The following is a 26,700-nucleotide window of genomic DNA, read 5'->3' on the forward strand; positions in this document are numbered from 1 at the left end:
GCCCTTTCAATCGCAGGACTATTTGCGCACTTCAGCCATGGCGACGAGTTATTTCGATCAGCTGAGCCCTGGCGTTCAGGAAGCAATCGAGGTACCTATGCACCCCCCAAACGTCATAACGACGCGTTGAAGCTAACTTCCTCATGGAGAGCGAGCTTGGAGACCAAGACACCAAGAATATCACCAAGGTGACCAGCCATGACGATGCGCTAGAGGTACCTACTCCACTGCACCCTTCCTCCACGCGCTGACCAATAATCGCAGGTCGTCTTCGAAGGCGGATATAGCGGCCATCGTCGCAAAGCCTCGCTCGCCCCCCCACCCTCTGGCAAGATGACGTCCCGCCCTGAGAACGGTCGCCGTACCACCGCGTGTATCGTACACTCCCTTCTCGAAAAGCACGATGGCTTGCCCGTACAAGATCACTCCCAATCGCACGAAGGCCTCGCGCAGGAACGGCGCGTCGACAAAGACCCAACCTCGGCGCGCTCGGAGCAGACGCAACATTCGCGGCTGTTGACCAAGAAGGAGCTGTCAGATATGGCATTTGGAATACGCGAGCTGTCGAAGAAGCTGTCACAGATCAGGCTGAAGCTGCATGTGAAGAACATCTTCATCCTCGGCAAAGCGCACGACGAGGCCTTGATCAAGAACTCGCGCGAGGTGACCGACTGGCTTCTGCGGAAGAGCTCGGAGTATACGGTGTATGTGGTCGCTCTATCTAGCGACGGACGCGATTAACGAGACATAGCTACGTCGAGCAGACGTTGGAGGACAACAAGATCTTCGACGCCGCTGGGCTGCTGGAGAACGAGGAATTTCAAGGACGGCTCAAATTCTGGACCAACGAGATGTGCGCTCAAAAGCCACAGACCTTTGACATTGTCCTTGCGGTAAGACATGTCATACTGCGGAGTCTTCATGGCTGACAGCAACACAGCTCGGTGGTGACGGCACAGTCTTGTATGCGTCATGGCTCTTCCAGCGCATTGTACCCCCAACGATTGCCTTCTCGCTAGGCTCGCTCGGCTTCCTCACCAAATTCGATTTCGAACTATACCCGCAATCCCTATCTACCGCCTTCGCGGACGGCATTACAGTCAGCCTGCGGCTCCGCTTCGAAGCTACCGTCATGCGATCCCAACAACGGGACGGCGAGGGTCGCGATCTGGTCGAAGAACTTATTGGGGAGGAAATTGACGACCACCATACACACTACTCGGATGGTACACACAATATCTTGAATGAGGTGGTCGTAGACCGGGGCCCAAACCCTACTATGTCGTCTATCGAGCTATTCGGAGACGACGAGCATTTCACGACTGTGCAGGCTGACGGTATTTGCGTGTCTACGCCTACGGGCTCCACTGCGTACAATCTTGCGGCAGGTGGATCGCTCTGCCATCCAGACAACCCAGTGGTTCTCGTTACCGCCATCTGCGCGCATACCCTTTCCTTCCGCCCCATCATTCTCCCCGATACCATCGTGCTCCGATGCGGTGTGCCATACGATGCGAGAACGAGTTCATGGGCCAGCTTTGACGGCAGAGAACGGGTCGAACTCAAGCCAGGCGACTACGTTACGATTAGCGCAAGTCGCTTCCCGTTCCCCAGCGTGCTACCACTGAACAAGAGGAGAACGGATTGGATCGACAGTATCTCGAGGACTCTACAGTGGAATAGCAGGCAAAAGCAGAAGGCGTTTAAGGAATGGAGTTCATAGAGATGAAGCTATCTGAATAGCCGTTTAGCTAGATATATTATTGAACACGTACGGCTGTGCTTGCTTTCACTCTTTTTATTTCGGTTATTTGTTTGCGCCGCTGATATGGGGCCACATTTATTCAGGCAGCCATCCGATCAACCACGACGTGCCCAGGTCAATGCAAGGCTCACGCGGCATTCACGCAATTCCTCATTACTTACTAAGATATCAAACCCTTCCGCGGAGCCTACGACTAGCCGCTATTCAACAACAAGACTCCCTGAGATGGCTGTGTAAGTGACTAATATGCCTGCATTTCCTCCGCTAACACCAAACAGCTGGTGTCAACGCTGCGTTCGCTCCTTCCGCACTCTCGGCGCACGCGATGCATACGTCCGCCACTCTACAGAGCACCACTACTGCTCCAAATGCGACTTTGACGGCGATACCCGGGACGAATTGCTCGAGCACTGCCGCGACGAGGGCTGTTACACCGTGTGCCAAGATTGTAACGATGGAGATGGAAATCTATTTCATCCTGGATCGAAGGAGTACTGGGACCATGTTGAAGAATCCAATGTATGCACCCAGTGCGAGAGGCACTTTGACTCACCGAGCAATCTTCACCAGGTAAGTGGTACAACTGTATGGCAGATGTGCGTCACGTGCTAACGATACGCAGCATCAGCTTTCCCATCGTACACCGAGGTACAAATGCTACGAATGCACGGGCATGTTCAAGACCTACGGCGGCATGGTAAGTCATGTATGCAACCAAATACAACTTGTCGCTTACCATCATAGATCATCCATCTCGAACGCGGCACCTGCGGCGATATCGACTCCACCGATCTCAACAAGTTGGCAGCCGAGTGCTATAGATGGGATCAGTTCATCGACGCGGACTATCGGGATGAGCTGCTTGATGATGGGGATACGTTGTATGAAGCTACCCCATTCATGTGCCCGACTTGCGATGCGGCGATGTCGAAGCTGTCGAGCTTGTTCCAGCATATCGAGTCGGATTCTTGTGCGCAGACGTTGGATGAGGGGGCTATCGGACAGTTGAGGAGGTTCTTGAGAAGTCGGCTAGGCTAGGCGAGGCGGACTTCAGACACAGGTTGTGAGTCAGTGAACTTCTGTTCTCCTTGCATGACGGCTACTTGGGTCGATAAGTATGTAGGAATGAGCGAATCAATTATATGTATGCGCAAAGCACGAACGAATGAATGAAGCTTAACAGAACAGAATTTGTTTACCACTCAACCAACATCCAAATTAGCCCTTCAAATCGACACAGAACTCTGCAGTCACACCCTGATCAAACCTCCCCATGTATATCGCGTTCTCGTGTCTGCAGATGTTTTCCTGTAGAATCAAGCGTCAATATATCACTTCCTCCAAATAAACTTCTTCAACAATCCAAAGGATAGCGACTTACTCCGTACAGATATGCCTGATCATCGCACCACTTCCCAGCCTCACACTGAAAAGCGAATTCGGGCTGACCCATTTGTATTCCAGCTTCATGGCCCGCGCAATGTGTCATATCAGCGGTAATCTTCGCGTCCTTCCTACCGAGACAGTCAATCAGACTGAGGTTATACCACAATTTCTCCCCAGCGTGGGTATATTCCAGTTGCACCGGTTGATCCCCTGACGCCGTCTTCGACACTTTCATGTTGTCGCCTGCGAGGGGTCTTGTCTCCGTTCCCCCAGCGGGTAAATGTCCTGTTTCAAACACCTTGGTATCCTCAGGGTCAGATAGCACCTTCTTCCCATTGACGTGGGACCAGTAGAGGTCGTAACCACAATAGTTGTGCATAGTCAACATGCCACCCACACTTTCTGGACGTGGGAAGACATCGAGTTGTGGTACCGTGGTGATCTTGACAGGCCTGGGTACGCCCTGGTTGAGTGGAAGTTCGGCTGGCCCAGTGCTGCAGGAATGCGCGACCGCTTTGAGCTCATCCGGATCATATCGTGGAAGGTCCCCTATGTTCAAGCTTGTATCTCGGCGTGCCAGCGTCTTAGGGCCCAGAGTGATGAGGTCGTTGGTTGACGAGACATGTCGGTGCATGTGCTTGTGCCCGTGGTTATGCGGCACTGCTGTGACGGGTCTCGGTAGGAGGAGCAGAGCTATCAAGGCCGTTGCAATGGGCGAGCATGCGCGTAGTACGGCCATGTTGGAATTTCGTCGGTGTTGGTTTGTGGCACAGCGATTTTCGACCGTGCTTTAGTAGTGTGAAGTTGGGTGCGCTATGCGTCGTTATGGAGAGTTTGGATTCGATAAGAATGTTGGTATTACGAGAAGCTTTACAACGGCGATGGTCGTATTAGGAGGGTAGAAGTGTATGAAAGAAGAAGAATGCGAAGAGGAGAAGACATTTACATGAGAAAAGAGTATGTTCATGACAGCGCAGTGCATGACTGAAGAAGTGAGTAATCCATCATGAGTAGTTTATGGGTCAGTAAACACTCAAATCCTACATCGTGGGCTTATCTAGTCGTGGTATGCTCGAGTACGGCGATGACTTCGGGTCGAGCGCATGCAGGTAATGATGTAACAAAATCGAGCGGTAATGGTCGCGGTGTCTACGCCGCAGGACGTTGTACGGAAGTTGGAGCCAACCGTGGTTGGCGGTGCATGGGTACCGCGTTGCGGCGAAGCTGCGCATAGGACTCCGAAATGTCTGAGCGTCTCGTGCATGTCATCGGCCACTGGGCCCTCACGTCACCAACATCAACGCATGATGAAAGCAGAGTTTGTGCTATGCTCTTGATTGAGACTCATAAGCGAACTATCTGTTCCTGCTCGCCAGAGCTATCCAGATAAGGGAAACCACCGGCATCCGCTGCCAACCATGCGCCAGGATCATAACCCAAAATCCTCCAACGCCACTCGTGTATGCCCTTGTTCGAAGAAGAAGGAGATAAGAAAGCCTCGAAGTCAAGAGTATACAATGGAAAGAAAACCAAAGAAGAGAAGAAACATGAGGCCGTGTAGTTGTCTACCCCGAAAAGTAATCCAGGGCCTGCCGTAGATTGTTAGAAAGTGTTTGGAAGAGATCGTTATAGTCAGACAACACACACTCTCTTGCTCCATCATGTTCGTGAAAGAGATAGCCGGATCCCTTCGTTCGGTTCAAACGGGAAAGAAATGTTCAGGTCGTGACCTTATGAGCAAAATTCTTTCCACGCGGCGGCGACGCTTACGATCTGTTACCGGCGCAGATCTCGAAAGCAACGCCCTTGTCGATGGTCGAACCGCCAACTGGGGCGTCAGGCAGGTATCCGAATTCGGGAACGACGTAGGCCTGCTGAGCGCATGGCTCATTTGCGACACATTGGAAGACTGGGCCGTCCTTGGCAGCGGCTTGAATGCCTTTCTCGTGGCCGGCGCAGTTGTCAAAGTTGGTCCCGTTCTTGGTCATACAATCGAGGTACGAAATGTCGTAAGATACCTTGACGTGGTCATCCCAGACTGTGTATTCGAATTGCATTGGGAGGGCCATATCCTTAGCCTTTGCGACCTTTAGGGAGATACCAGACTTGTGACAGGTACGGATTGCTTCAGTATACATACTGTTAGCGGATATGGTTACGCAATCGCTTCCCGGTCCGTTGTCACAGCTCTCTTCATCGCCGATTGAAGAAACGTAGACATCGTAGTCGCATGAGTTGACGATGATGGCCTGGTTCGGAATGGAATCGAGAGTAGCGTATGGACCACCTGGAGAAGACAAAGGAGTAGCTGAAGGAGCAACAGAAGACGTGAAAGTGGATGCGTCGTCAGGAATGCCCTTGTCGGGGAGCTTGACAGTCATGGACAGTTCTGGCGCTGCAGCTGTGGTAGTAACCGTGCAGCTAGAGGCCGCAGAGCTTGCAGCCGACTCGATGGTGACGGTCTTGATGATAGTCTCTGTGACGAAAACAACGTCTGTCTGTATGGCACGGCGATCAATCTTCTCATGGTTGTGACCGTGGCGATATCCGATGTGTGCGCCCGTGGCGAGTAGCGGCAGTGCAAGCGCAACGATGACGTTGAAGTGCATCGTGAGTGATCTTGAATCGGATTCTGGACCTGATGGCGTAAGTAGACACGGGTTCGAGTGAGTATGGTGAGGCAGTTGAGTGTCGCGTGATGTGGGTCGGAGCAGGTAAAGGAGTGTGGGAGTAAAAGTCGCTGGGGAAACTGTTGTTGTTATTGTTATGATCCTGCGTCACCCGGGGGTTTGAAAGCGCAAGTGAGCGTGGACTACAGTTATATGCCACGTTGGGGCGCGTTGGCCCCGTTGGACGGCCGGTGAATAAATGGGGGCCGGCCAATCAGAGGCCTGCCAATGGCAAGGCCTTAGATGAGCACAAACGGAGACGCAACACACACGGCCCCCACACGTTGCTCTCTCACGAGCCGGTGAAGCTCACCAGGTTGCCCTCGCGTTGCGGCGGTGGGCAACGCACCGGCGTCGGCGCACCGCACGTGCATGTTGGCCCCGAAAATGGCACGAGAGATTGAGGCGGGAGTTTGCCTGAATGTGAATAGTGTAAATTGCTTTGCGATGCAAACAAAAACAATGATGGTTTTAGCAAGACAGTCCGAGAAGAAAGACACCGCAAAGTTCCAGGGTAAGACAAAAATGACGGCCATGGCTTGCGCGACGTTGACTGCTAGAGATGGAGGTAATCGCTGATAGACGCGATCCGCTCACCCAACAGGTCCAAGAGGCACGGAAGGCCTCGGCTCCTGTCGAGTTTGCGCATAGCAGGAGTACATTGGGCTGTGGCAGTTAGCTCTTGTTTGCAACATCTAGACCATGATACTCACTCATCATATCCCGTCCAACCCACACACTTCCAACAGTTGAACAGATTTGTTGGATCGTAGCGCCTCTTCACGGCGAGCAATCTCTCGTAGTGCACCCCAAAGAACGTTTGTTGCCAGTTCTCCTCTGTCCAATCACCTTCGTTCGAGTAGCACCCACCATCCGGTGTAACGACTTTCAAGATGTCCATCGTAGCAGAGACAGTCTTTTGGATTTGCGAGCGAGCCGCTGGCGGTGTAGCAGTCGTCCAAAATTGACCCATGACTATTTCCCATAGCGAGTCCCGCCAGACAGGATTTACGCTGGTCTTACCGTTGTCAGGAGTATTGTCCGGTCCAGTCGCGTAGAGTTGAGCACCCCCACTGCCATGGTTGGCACGCGAGAATTCCATCGCGGTGACTATCGCGGTAACGAGTCGATCGATATTGTGGGACGAGTTAAAGAGACTCTTGGGGATGAAGCGCCCTGCGCCATTGAAGCCTAGACCCACGGGTCCATTGCGAGATATTTCGGGTCTTTCCGTGAACTCATGCCATTGCGAGAACTTCTTGAAGGAGTGATACTCATTCTCGGTGATGCCGAGACCGGAGTAGTTTGTCAAGAAGTCGTGCCATTGGGACGTGATGTCTTTGATCGCCTCCCTGTCATTAGAGGGCAGGACCTGCAAGAACACGACGCGATCTGAGAGCACAAAATTGTATCCAGCGATTCCATGCTTGGCAAATAGCGTTTGGTTTGCGGCAAGCCCGGTGATGATGTCGCGATGTACCTTCGACTCGGTGATGTTCTTCGGCGCGGGAAAGTGAGCTTGGAAGCTGTATACGTTGATAGGAACGGCTGGGTGGAGCTGGAACTTGTAAGATGTGAGCACAGCGTAGGTTCCGCCTCCGCCTCCGCGCATTGCCCAGAATAGATCAGGGTCGTTGCATTCGTTAATGGTGCGCTGTTCCCCGTCGGTAGTGACGACGTCGAATTCGACAGCCTGGTCGACCATCAAGCCGTATTTGGGACCCAGCGGACCATGACCACCTCCTTGACCGTATCCACCAGCGATGCCGACAGAGGCGACGGCTCCGACAGTGACATGCATGCCGTGAGGTTCAAAGGCCTCCCACGCCTCCTGGGCCTGGACACCGGCACCAATCTCTCCAATGTTGTCATAGCGAGTCTGGCAGCCTTCGGGCTGGAACGTTTCGTGATACTGGGTGTCCTTCATATTGTGAGTCCAGATTGCCAGAGAGTTTGGTGCAGTTGATCGTCCATAGTAGTCATGTCCAGTATTCTGAATCGAAAGGCGAATTCCATGCTTGCGCACAAAGTGCAAGGTCTTGCTGATATCATCCCCAGTCTCAGCTTTAACATGGTATGAGGAGAGTCTACCAAGCGAGCAGGTACCGGAAACAGGTTCTGAGGTATTGAAAGAGTTGAGTGCACATTGCGACGTGTCGCACTTCTCCCAATCGAGAAACTCCGTCGATCCATAGTGTTTCGTACGTGAGACGCCATCGCCGTAGTTCTTCGCGACCTCTTGACATTGCGTGCTCGACGGATCTGAGTAGCATGGGGCGGCCCAAGGTACCGTCAGCCGGAGGTTGCCGTTGATGCTCTGATTGAAAGCGTTCCAATCGTTCATGGTCGGCCAACAAGCCTGTCCTGGTAGACATGTGTAGTTGAAAGAAGTGGGGCTTTCCTGTGCTGGCACTAACAACATGGTGTCCTGGAGAAGGTATCGTCTGCAAAAGGTATAGGATCCGTACACGGCGAAACCGCAGAGAAGGGGTAGTAAAACAACATGGCGTAGGATGTCGCTTAGACTTCGCTCCGCTGATTTCGTCGAGTTTTGGAAAGTCTCATCCTCCCTCTGCAGTTGATAGGCATGTGCGGCCTTCTCGTCCAACAATGGAAGGCGCTCGGCGTATGCCATTTTGCCAGCCAGTTAGTTGATCTTTCCGCAGGTGCTGTGTTTGATGATCTCAAGTCGTGCTTTCCGTGAAGGAACTTTCGTTCGATTATCCAGATGGTGTCTTATCGAACAAGATGCAGTCGTAATGAGCGGGTAAACGGTACGAAGCCTTGTTATAAGGCTTCATTCCTACAGACGCGAGCTGAGCGTGGGAAGGACTCAACGTCCCGCGAACGCATCAGGAGCGAGCCTACCGTAGCCCACATTTGGAAAATGGTTGACTGCCTCAGCCTCAGCTTCTTCTTTTCTTACGCCTGGACTGGCCAATCAGGTGTCAGAGCACATCATCAATCGCATGTCCAAGCCAGTAGTCGAGCAGGCACCAAGCACCGCCCGCAAGATGCAGCAGGCAAAAGCTTCCCAATGCACATGATGTTGAAGGCTGATGTGGGGTGGTTCGGCGCGAGCGAGGGCGCGGTCTGGGTGGTGAGAGATTTGCCGTGTGCGTCCCACGCGTTCCCAAAATCGGTTCCTGGCGCGTAACGCCTGTCTTTCCGCCTTGGCTGTGTACCGCAGCTGATGCAAGCTACTATATCGAATTGCGCGACCGCTGTGACGGATGGACTGGAAGTTTGGTGATGAGGCTGTGCCCCTGAAGCGCGATCTTTGATGATGGTGGCCTGAGATCCGGAGTGATGACGTATCGAAAAAGAAGGCTGACAGACCAGCCCTGGAGGCAGCATCAGAAACACGTGGGCTCAACAAGCTCATGTGGGTGTGAATTTACGAGGTCTTGACTCTCACATGCAGAAACGTATCGCATGCGCAAGCCTTGCGCGACTGCTTTGTACACAACGGTGTGCCAGGTGGTTCTACAATTGAGTTGCACGACAGCATCACCCATATAACCATCTCCAGTCTCCACCACACATGTACGGGCGCTTGTCAGATACAGCGCGTGCAACAGAACTTGCGATGTCACAAACGTGTCTTGTGTGAGTGTCTCTGAAGGATGGTGTACAATCACATAAGTGGAGTGATATTCACGTCGTTACGCTCTAACGCTCATATGCTAATAGTGTACGTGGAGGACGAGAACAATGACCTTATTCATTCTCGTCATAGTCATCAAAAGGCCAAGTAAGTAAGGCTCTTTCCAGTTCCTCCGGGTCGTCTTTCAGGTTGTCCACTATGCATTCCTTTGCCTTGCTTGCTTTTTCTTTCGCGAAGTCAAAGTCTTCGTGCGATGTGTACCCGCTATGGGATACACCCATTTTCTCGCATAATTCTTCCCTAAACATGTTGCCTTCGTGCAGTGACTTCCGCATATCTGCTCTTCTCTGCATCTCTTGCTCGGATATGACGATGGGGCATGGCGGAACCGTGCCGTCTGCGGTGGCAGATGCAAACACTGGCCATTCTTCCACAACATCCGCGATACCGATCTGGAGATGAGCATTGTCACCTTGCCACGGAGCGCCGGCATCGTGAAATATCTGACGTGTCATGAAAGTTCCGTCGTGTGTACAAGCCTGCCAATGAGGCTCGTTCAGCATCTGAGTGAGGCCAAGATACCAGAAATGTATGTGTCGTCGGCGGTATAGTTCTTCTGCCTCAGCACGCTCATTTTCAGCCATAGAAGAGAGATTTTCCGGTAGTTTGGGCTCCATAAAGCTTCGAGACTCTTCGTCTGCGTAGTTTGCAAATGCCGCTGGTATGTCCGCGGCGAGGAAAGCAGGGAGAACTTCGGAGTGCTGCCAGTCGATGAAGCCGGTGATTTGAAGATCATCAGATACAAGTATGTTATTAGGAGAGAGATCTGGATGCCGGAGGGTGGGCGAATGCACTGTCGCGTCTCTAGGTACAAGGTGAGGTACGAGACGCATGTAATCTCCTAGCGATTGAACGTGATCTTGAGGGTCTTGCTTTTTGTATCCAAATGACTCAGCGTATTCGCGATAAAATGGGTGCCGTGGCCGTCCGTATTTGCGGGTCCATACCAGCTCCTTCTCAGCATGACTTCGAAGAACGAGCTGAGGATCGACATCTATGTGAATCAGACTCGGCTAGTCTCTAAATAAGAATGGGAAAGACTTACGAGGGCCTCGGTCAATATCTAGATCCCCTCGTTCTCTATGCCACCATCGCGTAGACGTGTACGGCCCCATGCATAAACCGCTATTGCATCCCGGCAAGTCGATTCGAGGGCATTCTGGAGGCAGATCGCGAGAATAGTATATGCTCCCATTGGCAGGAAGTTTGATCGCGAAAAGCTTGGTTTCCATTGCAACTATCTGATGAAGAATCTTGCATCGTTCTTCCTCGGCTAAGCTGAACCAGATGCCGCTGAGAGGCTTCCCCGGTAGTCTTTCCATCAGCATGTATTCTACACCGACAGCGTCCTCGCCAGTCGAGTAGGCTAGAACACGAGGTGTAGGTATTTCGTGACTGCGGAGTAAGTCCAGTGTCGCGACTTCACTCGCTACCGCCAGACGTCGTGGTAAAGTTGACGGGTATGGAAGACGGGCGAGTAGCGTGGATGAATCGTCCATAGTGATAGTGAAGATGCGGTTGTGACCACCTTCTGCGAATTTTTCGAAGCTCTTGATGTTCGATGGAGACATGTTGACTGTTTTCGCGGCAGTTTTCTTAAGCTCATCAACATCGAAGACCAGATGTCGCTCAGCAAGGCGGAGCGATTCGTTGACTCTGAACGGAAAGATTAGTCAAAGATCTCGCTCCTTTTTGAGATTGAACAGGCTGACGTACATCCATCTTCCGGAGGTGAATTCGAATAGTTCAGGGAGGTTGCGACTGTGTTCCATCTTACGTATGGGCTTCGATGTGTAATGGCGGATGCTAACTGAGAAAGATGGGAAGCCAGTTTTTAAGCACAATGTCCTGACACAACGCGTGGCGCGTGCATTAGTAAGACTCATTGTTGCCATACTACTCCTCAAGGTAGTCATTTCCAAAAAAGCCGTGTCGCTTTACAAAGACGAGTCACAGCGCTTCGTTTCCGAGGTCACAAGGTGGCTGTAGCGAGAAGATTGTTGCGAACCGTCATTACTTATCTAGTTGGATGTGACCGAGCGCGGGTAGCAGGTCGGCCTAGCGTTGAGACAATGCAGTTAGGTGTCACTGCTCAGGTGTAGATCGTGGGGATGTCTGACGCAAGGACGTCCGTGCACACCTCAGCACAGCCACTATCCCCAACACAGCTAGACCACCTTGCGCGGACACGGCTGGAAACCCGACTTATGTACATAACATCAACATTATCAGGACTTTAGGGTGTCACCCATGTAAACGGAGTCAATAGATGGGCCTGATAGCGGTTCAATCCCCGACACTGCAGGTGCCCAGGTGGGTGCCGTACTGGAACCCGCGGACCTTCCCAGAAGTCTGTATCTACACCAACAATGGATCCAGCTATGATCGCTCATTGTCAGAGCATCCAGAGGCTCACCATGCGCTTTGTTCCTCGTTTCCAGAGACGTACAAGATCAGGTACCTGGAAATGGCCCTCGTGTCTATAATTGACGATCTTGAAGGGTCGAAGTTACCCAAGTAAAGGAGACTACCAGAAACTTTGGAATGAATTTACTCAATGCTCGCAGTATCGTACCAAACACGTGGACGCATAGCAGCAATAATGTTGGTGGTCACCAAACTACATCGCCGTCCTGTAGAATTGCCACGAGTGCTGTGTAATAGCCATTTTCCTTTCACCGTGAACCCAGGTTCAATATCATTTGGTAAATTGTGCCTAGCATATTTCAATACATCTATTCGTAGCAGCATATATAGATCATGCTCTTACAGCCACAGAGTTTCCTAAAAGCTAGCATATAGCATTAGGCTCGGTCTGTGACTCCGTAGCTCTGTCCTTTGTAAACACATCACCTGCTTCAGAGCCCCACAAACACTGACCAATATATGTAACATCGTGTAACGGGGTATTTTCAGCTTGTTCTTTGGCTCATGCGTAATCTTGAAACAGGAGTCATGAAAAGCTGCACCCGGGAAACAACAAGCAAGTCATGAATAGACTCATAGAAAGAGTCACACAGTATCTGTAAACCTGTTAGAAGCGCCAGACATAGTAGTATATAATGCATTGTATCCTCGACCATTGTCTTCATTATCGAAACATCAGAGCAGTTGATCACATCGAGATCCAAAGCAGTTCGACATCCCTTGTACCCACACTCCGGCTTCGAAATTGTACACAGCTCAGCGATATTGGGTACGTACAACGTAATTACAGAGTCCAGAACACTAACTCATGACTGAAATCTAAAGAACTTCAAGCAAAATGTCACGTAGTCATCTCAAGGGCGTCGTCAAAGCCATGTTTGAGGGGAATGGGTGGGAGAAGCTCGCAAACCCCAAAGCGAGGCAACACGGGACCGCCTGGCCAACATCACCAAATCTCCAGGAAAGATATGGGATTCGCTTCGATTATGCGGGAACAACAGACGGAAAGCACCGCTACACCATTCAGGGGAACAAGAAAGCCGATAATTCGACAATCAAAGAATGGGTCAACAAACACGGCTCCGATGCAAAGATAGCTCAGGTTGAGATTAAGGAGGGTGCTTCTAAAGACGAAACTAGGGAAGAGATCGATAAGACTTTCGATCAGATTAGCCTGGGATGAAGGCTGTGCCGATGACATCGGCTCAATATATCTCCTTGGTGGCTGATGGCGCGGAGGCGGGTACTTCGCCCCAATCTCTTGTCCTATGTTAGAACTTTTACTTTACACACTCATTTGTACAGGACCTAGGTACCTAATAGAATCATGTTGTTGCAGACTGTCATCTTCAAAATCACTTCGAGTATCCTGTTGAAATATACTACTGAGGTTTCATGAAGGGACACAAGTTGAATGCTTTTTCGGAGATGAAAACTTGTATACAGTGCATGCAATTAAGCAAATGCATCGAGGTGATGGTATGGAAACATTCGATGTCTCATGCACTACTGAATCGCATAGGGTTTGGATTCGATCACTGAAGTGGCAACAGCGTTACCTATTTCGGTGTGCGTGGGACCGACCCAGACACCCCGAAAGCCCATTTCCACCACAAATGAAGTCCGAACTGACAGCATCTAGAATGTCTGATGGACACTTGATCTAGGAACCCAAGATCTCATGATCGTGGTAATGGTGGTGATGGTCGCGCAACGAGTGTTTGCTTCGCACAAGCAGTGCGAGTGCACAGACAGCTATCGTCACGACCGTTGTCTGCAGCATTGCGGTGCAGTGTGCGTTTTTCACCAACGCCGTTCATCGCAGAAACATGTTGGGCATGGTTTAGGTGTCGCGGTAGCTCGACGCGCACAGGCCATCGTCGGTCGCCCCACTCTGCCATCGTCATTGTTAGATCCATCCATGGATCGCCATCAGCAACGGCTCACTTCGCAACTGCACCCTCAACATTCCACACGGTACTTCAGGCCCATGCCAGCTTACACCAGAGAAGTCCTCTATGGCTGAACGGGAGTCGCTGCTCGAGCATCAGCATGTCAACTACCCCTGACACGACCCGACCTGATCCGACCGTGAACGCGCCCGTATTGTCTAATGTACAGCCCATCGAGTCTATCCACAACGTAGACACGGTCCTACCGCACTTCCGATTAGAATATGGGTAAAGTTTCTTGCGGATTGACGCGTCACAGGCAGCAAACTCCACAGGAAGCCGCTTCTTGGAGTCGCGCTCCACGTCCTGAGCTGAAGGCAGCGCGTCATTAGTCACGGAGACATACCCGAGCGCGGACCGCGCGTGAAGCGAACGGAGATACGAGAACGCGCAGAGTCCCAGTTTGGCTCGAAGCCCATACAGAAGACTACATCGCCGAAACCAGCGTCCACCCGATCCGAACCGCCTCCGATTCCCGCTCGACGCGCCCCACAGCTCAATGGGAAACATGACACCGATGGCGATGTCTACTAGAAGGACTTAGTCAGGCGCTGAGATATCATACCTCGATGCAGCGAATTTGGGTTGGCTTCCACTTGATTTACCCACCCGTGGGTGTTCTAGGGGGTCAGCGCCATCCTCGCGCGAGAACACAACGTCGGACATGTGGAAATGGCACAGAGTAGCGTTGACCTCACGGCGAGCTACATGTCGATGAAGCCCGCATCCAATGGTCTTCCCACTACCAAATGCTGTGAGGTCTCGAACATCTCTGAGCTGATTGTAGAGCCTGTGCGATGACTAAACGACCTCCGAGTCACGCCCAATTACTGGTCAAGAGGCTACATGTAACTGCACAGAGATTAGCACCGCACTTGGGCCCTGTAGTAAACCTTCAGAAAGTCGATGTTACCCAGAGTATAGCATCAAGATCATGAGATGAACTCGCAGGGCGTGCTGTCGCACCCACAGCACCTGGAGACGCAGCGTTTCCGACTAAGCAGTATGTATCCGATGGCAGCAAGACCCGTGATATTACTGCGCAGGCACGCTACGTGTATGGTGAGTTTTTGTATGTTGGCGGCATCAGGACTGGGGAGCGTGCAGGGCCGGATAGCACGACATCTCATGTGCAGTAGGCCGAGCTTGCTCAATACCATGCCGTTTCCCAGCACAAGAGCACTGTCTTAGTAAGATGTGGCAGATTACCCATACGTGATTCTGACTGGACAGTGTTCACCTGCCGCATGTACGCACGGACGTCATGTCATGGCGACGCATTTGAACCTCAGCCTGCTCTCAGAACCTTCGAGCGTCATTTTCTTTCCAAACAAGTCGAGATTCAAAGTATACAGTCATTTGCCGTTCCGAACATTATTGCTTACTCCTTGGTCAGTACGCAACGTACGTCACATGCTCCAACGAGGCGCGACGTGCTGACCTCAGTCCAGCCTCGTCTGCCACACGCAGAACAACATCACGTACGCCTATCTACGAGGACTCACAATTCTTTCGATTGTCGTGTTCCAGATCTTAGGTTAGACCAACATTGATTGCCACGTCAAATACTCTTCACGATGCCTGGAGGGTTGCCTACCGACGGGCATGATGAGGGACATCGATCATTGCGATCAGAAATTACGCCGTTTATTTCCTGGATTGCTCCGACCGAGCCAAGATCCGAGTCGATCAAGACCGTGTCTTCGACCTCTCACGAGGAACGGTCGTCGACGAGACGTGCCAAGAAAAGCAGATTTACGTCACGCACAGGAGTCACTGCAACGACTCGTTCGGACCAGACGAGTGTACCCAGTGTTGGTACCTCTACGTTCGCGATTTCAGAGCCTGGTCAACAAGCGGGAACGGAGACTGAGCAAGCGAACACCACGGCGACAGATGCAGCAGAGGCCGAGCTTCATTCGACATGCGCAGAAGAAAGTCAAGATTCATCGCCCGTCGATGAACATCCAGACTTCGAAGCAATAGAGTGGAATTTTTCGGCTCTTTCTACCCGTGATGAAGGAGAGCATGAACTGCTACCCGCGTTGTCTGAGTCGCTTCCGGGAAACTGGAAAGATGTTCGGAAGCTTTTGCCGGAAGACTGGCAATGGGACATCGAATACGACAACTTCTATGCTGATGATGAAAGTCAGCATGGGTGTTGAACGTGTACGCCATTCGAGGCAGACGCACCTGAAGACTATCCTCTCACTATTGCCCGCTCCCCAGTCGTAGTACCAGTGGAGTATCGTTGGCCTCCTATCAGCGGATTGATACCCCCACCGGACCCTCGACCGGCAGCACCGATCGATTGTCGTGCCCCAATAGCTTTGGAACTTGCCAGAGATATCTTCCTCACCTTTTATGGAAGCATTGGATTCTACGTACTGATTGATGGTCTTCTGCAGGTCGTAGTGCCAGCGCACTTCGATACAGCCTGGGCTTCACTACACTTTCCGCACAAATATGGCGGTCTCAAAGTATGTTATATTGAGCGAACCTTCGAGCCTACTATGCAATCAGGTCCGACGAAGACTGCACGACCCAAAGTTCCGTATACGACGCCGGGATACAGCGCATCGAGTTTACTCTGACCCGCTCGCTCATCCGTGCTATCTGTACAGTCTGTAGCGAGTAGCCCGTCACTCAAGCTCAACGACTCTATAGAAGCGCGTCCACTTGCCAACTATCAACGAGCGAAGCACTCCGGCCGCATCGGTATCAAGGTAGTAAAAGACGGTACTCCTTTTTTGGTGATGCCTACGCATGTAATCACCGAGGCGATCATGGCGAAATCGATGCGGAATTACGTTTCTGGTCGGAGCCAGTCCGACCGCGCCCAGAAGCTGAGACGTGATTGGAACAAGTACGCCGACATCTGGGCTGGTAATGGGAAGGTGCGTAAACTGTATATGCCAATAAGTGGCATGTGTGTCTTCAAACGTCGTTGTGGAAAGGCTCTCATGCTAACAAATGTCCCAGATTGGGACGATACATAAAAGCTTTGATGAAGAAGCGGACATCTATCCGAACGGTTTCAATCATGACATCACGCTTATAAAACCCACATCTTCAACAGCAGTGAAGGATGTCGCATCCCCGTTGGCCAACCTTGGGTGGCTCAATCACGATTCCTGGGCCGCGCTGCGTCGACAAACAACCAAGGTCAAGATTCTAGCTGACACGAAGGGGACGCGTTCAGCGAAGAGCATCCGGGGCAGTCGTCCATCCGACGTCCTTGTCGTGGGTGAAGGCATTTTCTTGAACCAAAAAGCTGCAGCCGGTGACTCGACGAGTCTGAAAGAGCACGACATATCGACATGGAAGGATCTCGTTTCGCGTGCGCTCCTGTATCGTGTATATCCAGACTTTGATCCGCCCCAAGGCTACAGCGGTCTCGCGCTCCATGCAGAGGGCGTGCGACAGGATGGTACTGTAGGCCAGGGTATCGTGGGCTTTCAGAGCTTTGTGCAACGCAGTGGTCACGTGCAGAATTTCGAGATGGAAGGCCCCGCGCTCGAACGGAGACTACAAGTTGGTAGAGTGGCATTCTATGGAGCATTTGAGGTTCCTGCCGAGCTTAAGACGTACGACATAGTCTGATAGCAACATTTCGTCATGATTCTCAAACTTATACTGTCAACGCGTCATCGCGTCGCCAGCGCACGAAACGAAACTTAGCCTTCACCGTAGCCCAGAAATCCCACAGTCTTTGCCTCTCATCCCACTGATAAACAGCGAAAGTGACGATCCCAACCGACACTGTGACGACTACCCAGATCCATATATTCAACTGCTCCAGCTCAACAAAGTTCATGCCGAATATCGAAGTGCAGTACGAAAGTGGAAGAAAGATCGTCGCAAGTATAGTGAGCTTCGTGACCTGGGTGGCTAGCGTGATCTGTTTCTGAGATTCTGCAAGTGAAGTAGCGCTAACTAGGATTGATATCGCTTCCTGGTAGTGTAGCGACAGCTGGCGGCATCGCGATCGGAGGAACTCGTAGTCAGCCTTGACTGCATCTTTGGCTTCCTGAGCTACATCGCTCTGGTCTTGTGTGAGGTTGGCTGCCCATCGAGCCAGCTTTGGCGAGCTGATGAATCGTAGAACCTCTTCATGTCGACTTGCGTGGTCATCCAGGAGGTGTTTGTGCATTATGAGTTGTTCCAGATGCTCGGTTGAGTACTTCCGATCCCATTTCGTCGATGCGATAATGTCGTACCATTTTTGAAGTGTTGATAGTAGCTGGATCTCTGAGGCAGCTGCGAACAGGAGTATAGGTGCGAGTGCGTATAGCGGATCTTGCCCTGCGATTTCGTGATCATCAAGCATTACGTGGAGCTCTGATGGTAGATGGGACGCTGTCTGGAAGAGCGAGCCATCGGTGTCTTGCGTGATATCGAGATCGGGGACGGGCAGCGGCCATGGATGTTTGATCGTCGACTCCTGTCCCAGCAAATGTACAGGTAATAAGCGGATGTCTCGGCGTCCTGTCTCTGTCTTGGCCGCCATATACTCGACGAAATGATGGTAAGTGCGGCTATGGGAGAGGTCTCTGCTTCCCACGTCTGTCCACAAGATTGCTGATACATATGTGAGCGGTGACGAATCGAGATCAACAATTTGACAGTTCGCTCACCAGTCCAACCGTCCCCATTTGACTCAATGGTGATGGACACATCCTGTTCGATGACGAATTGTAGGTTGCTAAGATATGCGTGCCCTCTTATATATGAGCAGCCGGGAGCTGCGGCCAAACGTCTGGGCATCCACTCAACGTCGTCGGGTAGAAGCCTTCGTCGCGCTTGCAAGATCAAGCTACTGAATGGATCTACAGGCAGCTTGTTTTTGCCAAAGTTTCCCTGGGTGTTGAGACGTAGTAGGAGTCCTTTGTTCGAAGTGGCGTATGGGGTTCTCGTGATTGCGTGAAGAACAGGCCCGTCAGTCGAGCGCCAAAGATGGATGTGCTGCCGAAAGAACTCGGGGGCGATATTGTACTTTGCGCCCACTTCACAGATCCAAGACCCTGGAAGATGTCCATTGAGGAAAAGGACCTGTCCTTGCCCTTTGCTTGGAGGCGGGGCTGCGACAAGGTCTTGTAATTGAGAATATTTGTAACTATGACGTTGACACTGCTCAGAGCCATGGCAAAGCGGCCCATACACAGACAAATGTCCAAGGTGATACGCCTCGAGGTCACTGTATTGCTTGGGTAGATGTGCCTCGTCAGCTCGGAGCAGCTCAGCAAGAAATCTGTAATGATAGCCAAAGAAAAGCGTGCGAGTATATGAACGTGCAGCGTAGTTGAGTATATGCTGACGATAGCCTTGGGCTTCAGGCGATATCTGCATGCTGCTCGTGTGAGAAAGCTGGAAGATACGACACAAGTTATAGGCGGTAAAGGATTGGGAAAAAGGCATTGTAGCAGTCAAGCTCCGGCCTGGACAAGAAGTGCTTTGGAACAGAGCGTATCAGATCCGGTTTGCGCAACAGCATTTGAGGCTGTGGACAAGCCAGCTGCGCAATCATGGTGTTCTTCATCGCAACCAGTCAGGGAAGCGTATAAGCGAACGCGCGCCATGGATCTTCGCAATACCTGCGGGTGGGGGCTAGCCGCCCGTGATACGAGGCTGAATGCTTCCGATGTCGTTCATCAGCGGAACGACCCCACGACTTGTGCGACGCCAAGTAAAACCTGAACAGCGGTCATGAAGACAACGATTGTAGCGAACCTGCATGTTGTCAGTCTTATGAAGTGCAACAGTGTTGAGTATCTCACAAGAACGTCCAGAATTGCAAGGTATCGTTACGGTTACGGAACAAGACCCCAATGCTCCATGGCTTCGCCTGCTGCAGATGCTCATCTAGGATCATGATTCGAGACCAGAGATGAGGGAATATGCCAGGTGTCCATGCGATCGGCTGCTGATTTATGGCGCTCATGAGGTGAGGAAGCTTAGTGTCGTATTCGCTGCTACGTTGAAGTCGACTAAAGGCTTGGTAATCGCTGATCGCGCGATTGCGGTATCGTCGAGCAGAACATGGTTGACATGGGCAACATCGCCGCTGTATATAGGTATACCAAGTCAGTGTATGCTCCATATGCAGTTCATACAGAAACACGTACCCATAAGCCAAGCTTAGCATGAGGACCCAATGAAGGCCAGGCGTTGAACAGCAAGCTGTATGACTCCATGACCTCTTGCGCCAGCTCATTACCGACACCGACCATCCTAAGGGGAGCGGCATCTAAGGCGCATGGTAGCGCGAAGATCTCAAGTATGCGACGTCCGTTGCGGTTCGATAGCAGGAGGTGCCGGGAGATGTTATGAGTCCAGGTGATTTCCACTGCTCCGAACACAGTCAATCTGTACGCGTTGAGATGGGTCGCGTCAACAAAGAGCGACTCCAAGGACTCTAAATCTGCCATGGTCACCACAGAGGCGAATGCAACAGGCGCTGGTAGCAAACCGCTGCCCGCTACCAATTTTGCCAAGCTCTCGAAGTATGGCTGGCCACCCAGCAGGCTTCCGTGCATGCGCAGATTGTAGCTTGCCGTCACCATTCGGAGCTTACCGGCTACCGTTGGTAGATCGGTGAACGAGCTCAGTAAAAGTGTGCAGCAGCCAATAGCGCGCACCACCGTGTCCTCTTCGTGCCATTGTGTGTTCGGGTGGATAGATAGCGAATGTAGCAGCCCTTCAATGCTCCTCTTCATTGATCCAAGGGGCTGAGGGCCATGGAAGTGTTGTACTATTGTAATGAGAAGATCTTCGTATTCCGGAGTACCACGAGCATCGTGCTGGTTCAGAAGGTAGTTGATGTACGGTTCGACGGTGTCATCGTTGGGGTAGTTTGGGAAGCCCAAGGCGTGCGCGAGACGTATTCGGAGTGGATCAGGTGGGGGAGGACCTAGAAACATGCCAATTGTGTATATTGGGCAACCCGTAAGCCTCAGTCACTATGGCAGAGCGAAGGCAATAGACTGCTGGATGCGCAAAGAGAAGGTTTTCCATATGGAGGCTGGCAGGCTGTGCATGAGGCTGTGCATCGCATGGGAGTAGCCCATCAGGATGCCATTGCCCCTTTCTACCAGGCGGAGGCTGAGATCTGGCTGACATGATCATGCATGTGTGCCGGCGCGTAGCGATGGATGCGTGGTGGCAGTAAAGGACCTCGGGAGGAGGAGAGTGCGTCACGGGCTGCACGCGTCGCTTATCGATAACACACCTCGCGCTTAGGCAACCCGCGTCACAATCTCGCCTGCGCCCAACCACTGACATGACGAACTCACCGACGCGTGTTTCCGATATTATGTCACATACACATGAATTGAGAGTCCTTCCGTGCACACACTGGTGCAGTTATCGACATGTAAGATACGCGTCCAGTCTAGAACTATCCACCTGCTAACCAATCGACAGGGACGCGGGCAGCAGCAGGCGCAATGGCAAGCCAGCATCCTGCGAACCGTGCAGGTTGAACAAAACCAAGTGTGATCATGGCCATCCGAAGTGTGATCGATGTCGTCAGCGTGGTATTGAAGACCGCTGCTTCTACCACCCAGCACCTCTCACCAGACAGCGTCAGAGTGCCGATGAGTCAGGAACAGGTGAAGCCCGTCCCCCCAAAAGAAAGTAAGCATACATTTGGAACTACATTCACATCAGTATTCTGACTCGAACAGACGACCCTCGAAGCAGGCTGCGGATGCTGTTGCCGCTTTTGCCCCAGCGTCTCCGTCGCATGGTGACAAGCTTGCGGATGCCGTTGCTGCTGATGTATATCACCCTGGGTTCCTCGGGCCTGGATCGTACGCCGTACTTCTTCCCCAGGATGAAGAACCCGGTCAGATGCGTGAACGCGAGGAGTCTGTTGCATCAGAACGATCAGATCGCGAACTTACACACCAGCACACCCTGTCCAAGTCCATGCGCTACCAGATGGCTTGTGACGTTTTGAGCACTCTTCGCCATTACAACGCAATCAAAGAGCTCGTTCTATGGTACAATGCAACAAATGAAGCAGGTGTGATACCTGCCCAAGTTCAGGTCGACGCCGTGAATGCGTTAGAAGCTGTTGTCGACAAGCATGACCTTCGGCGGAAGAAACCCAATTCTCTGCTGATAAGCCAAGTACTCGAGACGACTGCACGTCCTTTCACAGTATCACAGTCAATGGAAGCACACGATTTTCACATCCTGTGTTCTGGCGATAATTTAAGATTCGAAACTATCGGCTTCCTCCTCGCGACGGCCGGGCGATCGCTAACGTTCGGCTTCGTTCCGGATATCTTCAGTGATCCTGCCAACAAGGACATGAAGTTACACTTTGCCGATGAGCTACTTCGCGCGAGTACAACCTGTCTTTTTCTCACAACGATGCTTGCGACAGTCAACGACATAACCATCTGGATGTATTACGAAAACTACCTATTCACAATCATGATCTGCGGCTATCAAGGTCCACCCAGCTGGCGACGGATAGGTGAACTGTCGACCCAGATATATGCACTGGGAATACATCAAGAGAAGAAATGCGCCCATGCTCCGAAATGGCTGACGGAAACACGCCGTAGGGTTTTCTGTTCGGCATACAACCAGGACAAGTCGATATCCACCTTCCTTGGCCGTCCGATACGTATCAGCAAGAGGCACACTGACATCGAGCTTCCACTCGACCTGGCCGATAATGAAGTCACCGGTGACCAGGCGACCTTAGAATCTGCCATCGCAGCGTTGGACGAGGATGGTTGGAATACCAAAGGCAGATGGTTGAGAGCGTCTTGGATCGTAAGTCTTCCACTTAGGCTGGTGCCGTTCCCTTAGCTAACGTACATTAGCGTTTACGTCATATATCCCTCCGAAGTCGCGAAGAAATCCTAGAATTCTCGCTCGTCAAGATAGATGCAAACGCGGAAGCCCAGTTACTGTACGTATGTCACGATGACCCTACTTTGGCTTCTATTAACAAGTTTATAGAGATATATCCGAGCGTGTACGCACTTCCTGGGAGACGCTACCCAAACATATGCGATACTGGAAGACCTGTTGGGAAGACGATGTTCCTACGGTAATCTGTCTGATGCTGTCCATCATACACCTCACGCATTGGTACAACGAGTTCATGATTCAAAAGCTGCTCGATTACAGCCCATTGACGCTCAACACTGCGCTATTGCGCGTCTCTGTTGATCTTCTTTGCAATACACTTACCTTGGGTAGAATACGCGATCGATCATACGACGTTCAACGCGACATGCTCAACGCCCTACTGCTGTTTGGTGTACCCGCGGCGTCGGTACTTGCTACAGCTTTGCGCGAACAACACCGAACAGGTCAGCAATTCCCCGCTGAAATATCTCGCGCGGAGATTATTCGCATGCTCAGCGTGCTCATATCACATCTTGATTCGGCCGCACACATGGAAAACTCTGGAGCTAGACACGGCGAAGCCAACTACAACCTCTTTCGCAAGGCGAGCAAGATCTTCACTAAGGTCATTGATACAGTCTTGGATACCAGACCGGCGGAAGAGATTACCCCAGCGAGTGCTCAGCTTGGGCTTGACCTGGACCTGGACATTTTCTCCGGCGCTGGGTTGGATGGTTTCGAAGGAGGCATGGAATTCCCCGGCATGGGAATGTCACTTGGCATAAACGGGAATGGAACTGGAAACTTCAGTGATGCCGCTGATGATTGGGGTGCTCTCGGTCAGTGGAATGCCTTCGGTGGGCCTGTATAAAGCCCTATCACCAGTAGCATTGCGCCCTGCAGGAGACTTCACATATATATCCATCCCACAAGGTGATACGGAAAATGTCGACATGTTGGACGCGCAAGTTGAAAGTACACTTGGTCTAGCGCCAGCACATATAACCTTTGATACGCTAATTACAATCTAGTACTATGCTACTGACAACCTTTTCGAGGCATCATCCATATATAAAGGAACGCTTCTCTCCAACTTAGTCCAAAACATACTGTGCTTCTACGCCTCCAACGCGGCCGTCCTCTTGATGTTGGTGTAGCGGAAGCCGAAAGCAGCAAGGAACGCAGCGCCACCAAATGCAATACCAACAATCAGGCACTCCCGGAAACCAGCGACATAGGCTTCAAGCACTCCCTCGAGGAATTGCGCTGGAATCAGCGTCTTGAGCTCGGAAGCACCGGCGTCCAGAACGATCTGGGGGTCGAGACCTGGTGCTGTGATGAGCAGCTGCTTGAGCAGCGTATTCTGGAAGGCAGCCTGAGCGGACGAGACACCAAAAGCTCCGCCAAGGGTTTGGATGACTGTAGCGCTCGTTAGTAATGCGTCGACGAGAGCGATCATATGGACTGCGGCTTACAAAGAAGTGTGGCAGTAGCCAATGGCACATCGACTTCCTTCGTGGTCGCCTGGATGAGCATGACAGGGACCTGGAAGCTCACTCCGATACCGATACCGCAGATGATCTGGTAGCCAATCCAGACTTTGGCGGGTGAATCGACATCGAAGGTGTAGATCATACCGGCACCGATGGTTGTGATGGCCGCCCCTCCAATCATCCACGGATACGCGTAGCCGGTCTTTGTGATGATCTGACCAACGATCACGACGCAGATGGCTGCAAACGTCGTAAGCATTTGAAAGCGAGAATGTACGATGGTGGCCTACTTACTGACTGCGAGGATGAAGGGGACAGTGCGAACACCACTCGAGGCTGCCGAAACGCCCTGTACGGATTCTATCGATCATTAGTCATGGTTGGTATGGTATGTAGTTCAGCGGACTTACGGAAGTAGATCGGCAAGTAGTAGAACGTGACCAAGAAGGCAGAGTTGATCAGGAACGAGAACATCGATCCGACCCAGATTGTTCTTCTCTGGATGATCAGGCTGTGAACCATGGCGTTCTCACCGAGCCACCACTGATCAACCACGAACAGAACCATCAAAACGACGAAGGCCACCAGCGTACCAATCACAGCACCACTGTTCCAAGCCTTCGAGATACCACCCCATTGCAGCGCGAGGATGAAGCAAACGATTGCGCCGATGATGAGGATCAGACCGAGCACATCGAGTGTGCGAAGCATGCCACGCCAGTCAGGGCGAGTTTTGGGTGGTTCGTTTGCGAAGAAGAGGAGGATGAAGAGGCAGGATACACCGCCCACGGGAAGGTTGATGTAGAAGCTGTGAAGCTGTCAGCGAGAGCCTCCAAAAGCTTTTGCACTTGGCTGCAACGTACCACCAGCGCCATGAGACGTGGCTGGTAAAAGCACCGCCGATCAACGGGCCGACGACACTGGCGAGACCATATGCTGCGCCCATCAAACCGCTGTACTTGGGTCGATCTGCTGAGGGTACCAGAACGGCAATAATGGTATACGAGCCAGAGAACAGTCCAGCTGCACCAACACCGCATATCGCGCGACCGATGATCAAAGCTACAGAGCTGGGCGCGGCACCTGTTGACGCATACCATTAGCATGGTGTTGATATCAAAGGAAGAAAGAGCTCAGATTCAGAACTATCAGAGGATATAAACTTACCGCAAATCACACTACCCAACTCGAAGAAGAAGATGGAGATGAGGTACGTCCACTTCAGCGGAAAGAAGGTGTACAGTCGTCCCCAGAATGCTGTGGTCGCAGCGGTGGTGATGAAGAAGGCCGAGCCATACCAGCCGATGTCTTGGAGACTCTTGAACTCATCGGTGATCTTGGGAATGGCTGTTGAGATGATGGTCTACCATTTCGGTTAGATCTTGCTTGGAAAGTGTCGAAGAAGAGAGACTCGTTGCTTGTACTTACAAAGTCGAGGGAAGCCTGCATTGATTGGTTAGTTTACGTTCCTCGTATTGATGGGTAACGACGTTGCTTACGAGGAAAATAGCCAAGACCAGTCCTACCAGCACGAGTACGAATCGTCCTTTCGTCAACTGGATATGCGCTAGTTCTTCTTTCTCCTCCCCTGTATTCAGCGACCCCGTATTGAGCGACCCTTCGGTTGAATGGAGATCTTTCTCCTCATCTGGGCGTCTGAGAACGTCTTCCTTCATGTTTGCAAGATTATCGCAGATGGTATAAAGAAAAGAGAGACGACGGTGCTTGATGGTCGTAGTACTGATGCTCTACGTCGCAGGTTATTAGCAAAATAGTAGTCTCAACGATGCCGCAGCATCATAGACTCCCTAAGCGGCCCCAGTCCCGAAGTGCGAGGACGGACGAAAATCGTCTTCATGCGAGGAGCCTGCTGGAGTGTTTGGTGTGCGCTTGGGAAGGACCTCCTTGGTCGCTTCCGTTCTTGCACGGAGTTCCGTCGGCGCTAGCGGACAAGCGTGACTTCCATCAACCAAGGCCTCGGTGTGTTGTCAGCACCTCTTGAGTTATTGCTAGCTGCTGCGTCGGGGTCGCGCATGTCTTTAGTCGTCTATGGCGATCGAATCGACGTTTTGCGGACGTCCTGTTCATGTTGGTGGTGGTTGGGGGGCGCGTGCTTTCGACGCGACGCGCCGGTGACGCAACGCCAAACTCGCAACCAATGCACTTGTAGAAAACGACAACATGCTTGGGGCGCTTTCGATGAAACTGAACATCAAGATCGCAGTATACACGGATGTTGTGGTGTTGATTCGACACTTTTAGTCGAGAGCTACTATAGACATGATAAGTGGCAATGTGCCAACATCATCGATATCAGGATAAATCATGGAAGACCGAATACCTTGTCGGTACGCAATGGTTGAAGTCGGTTGATAGCGGATTGAACGCGCATAGCTGTGCAGGTAATTGACTTGATGAACGGTATCCCATCCTCAGAGTCATCAGTGGGGCGCATGCTGTTCCACGTCTT

General features: G+C 51.8%; 10 protein-coding genes across 10 annotated transcripts; 4 read left to right on the forward strand and 6 right to left on the reverse strand.

The window, feature by feature from the left end:
• Window positions 1–143: 143 nt before the first annotated feature.
• On the forward strand, window positions 144–1,723 carry J4E90_002252 (uncharacterized protein; the record flags this gene model as incomplete). Its single annotated transcript, XM_051431833.1, has 4 exons — window positions 144–215; window positions 265–704; window positions 752–893; window positions 941–1,723. 4 exons carry the CDS (start codon window positions 144–146, stop codon window positions 1,721–1,723), a joined length of 1,437 nt encoding a protein of 478 aa, XP_051294967.1.
• Window positions 1,724–2,438: 715 nt separating this feature from the next.
• J4E90_002253 (uncharacterized protein) lies at window positions 2,439–2,803 on the forward strand (the record flags this gene model as incomplete). The annotated part of the gene is made up of 2 exons (XM_051431834.1): window positions 2,439–2,462; window positions 2,510–2,803. The coding sequence occupies 2 exons, from the start codon at window positions 2,439–2,441 to the stop codon at window positions 2,801–2,803; spliced, it is 318 nt and encodes a 105-aa protein (XP_051294968.1).
• Window positions 2,804–4,917: 2,114 nt separating this feature from the next.
• Window positions 4,918–5,760, reverse strand: J4E90_002254 (uncharacterized protein; the record flags this gene model as incomplete). Its single annotated transcript, XM_051431835.1, has 1 exon — window positions 4,918–5,760. One exon carries the CDS (start codon window positions 5,758–5,760, stop codon window positions 4,918–4,920), a length of 843 nt encoding a protein of 280 aa, XP_051294969.1.
• A 769-nt stretch (window positions 5,761–6,529) lies between these two features.
• J4E90_002255 (uncharacterized protein) lies at window positions 6,530–8,455 on the reverse strand (the record flags this gene model as incomplete). Its single annotated transcript, XM_051431836.1, has 1 exon — window positions 6,530–8,455. The coding sequence occupies one exon, from the start codon at window positions 8,453–8,455 to the stop codon at window positions 6,530–6,532; it is 1,926 nt and encodes a 641-aa protein (XP_051294970.1).
• A 1,085-nt stretch (window positions 8,456–9,540) lies between these two features.
• On the reverse strand, window positions 9,541–11,058 carry J4E90_002256 (uncharacterized protein; the record flags this gene model as incomplete). The annotated part of the gene is made up of 2 exons (XM_051431837.1): window positions 9,541–10,453; window positions 10,772–11,058. 2 exons carry the CDS (start codon window positions 11,056–11,058, stop codon window positions 9,541–9,543), a joined length of 1,200 nt encoding a protein of 399 aa, XP_051294971.1.
• A 5,697-nt stretch (window positions 11,059–16,755) lies between these two features.
• Window positions 16,756–17,469, forward strand: J4E90_002257 (uncharacterized protein; the record flags this gene model as incomplete). The annotated part of the gene is made up of 2 exons (XM_051431838.1): window positions 16,756–16,763; window positions 16,869–17,469. The coding sequence occupies 2 exons, from the start codon at window positions 16,756–16,758 to the stop codon at window positions 17,467–17,469; spliced, it is 609 nt and encodes a 202-aa protein (XP_051294972.1).
• Window positions 17,470–17,497: 28 nt separating this feature from the next.
• On the reverse strand, window positions 17,498–18,376 carry J4E90_002258 (uncharacterized protein; the record flags this gene model as incomplete). The annotated part of the gene is made up of 1 exon (XM_051431839.1): window positions 17,498–18,376. The coding sequence occupies one exon, from the start codon at window positions 18,374–18,376 to the stop codon at window positions 17,498–17,500; it is 879 nt and encodes a 292-aa protein (XP_051294973.1).
• A 1,597-nt stretch (window positions 18,377–19,973) lies between these two features.
• Window positions 19,974–20,786, reverse strand: J4E90_002259 (uncharacterized protein; the record flags this gene model as incomplete). The annotated part of the gene is made up of 1 exon (XM_051431840.1): window positions 19,974–20,786. One exon carries the CDS (start codon window positions 20,784–20,786, stop codon window positions 19,974–19,976), a length of 813 nt encoding a protein of 270 aa, XP_051294974.1.
• A 1,255-nt stretch (window positions 20,787–22,041) lies between these two features.
• On the forward strand, window positions 22,042–23,608 carry J4E90_002260 (uncharacterized protein; the record flags this gene model as incomplete). Its single annotated transcript, XM_051431841.1, has 3 exons — window positions 22,042–22,656; window positions 22,707–22,795; window positions 22,846–23,608. 3 exons carry the CDS (start codon window positions 22,042–22,044, stop codon window positions 23,606–23,608), a joined length of 1,467 nt encoding a protein of 488 aa, XP_051294975.1.
• A 246-nt stretch (window positions 23,609–23,854) lies between these two features.
• J4E90_002261 (uncharacterized protein) lies at window positions 23,855–25,906 on the reverse strand (the record flags this gene model as incomplete). The annotated part of the gene is made up of 7 exons (XM_051431842.1): window positions 23,855–24,156; window positions 24,213–24,470; window positions 24,525–24,590; window positions 24,641–25,038; window positions 25,094–25,313; window positions 25,398–25,577; window positions 25,696–25,906. The coding sequence occupies 7 exons, from the start codon at window positions 25,904–25,906 to the stop codon at window positions 23,855–23,857; spliced, it is 1,635 nt and encodes a 544-aa protein (XP_051294976.1).
• Window positions 25,907–26,700: the final 794 nt, after the last annotated feature.

The sequence above is a fragment of the Alternaria incomplexa genome, assembly GCF_024043165.1.
Source record: "Alternaria incomplexa strain BMP 0042 chromosome Unknown scaffold_2, whole genome shotgun sequence".
Lineage (NCBI taxonomy): Eukaryota > Fungi > Ascomycota > Dothideomycetes > Pleosporales > Pleosporaceae > Alternaria > Alternaria incomplexa.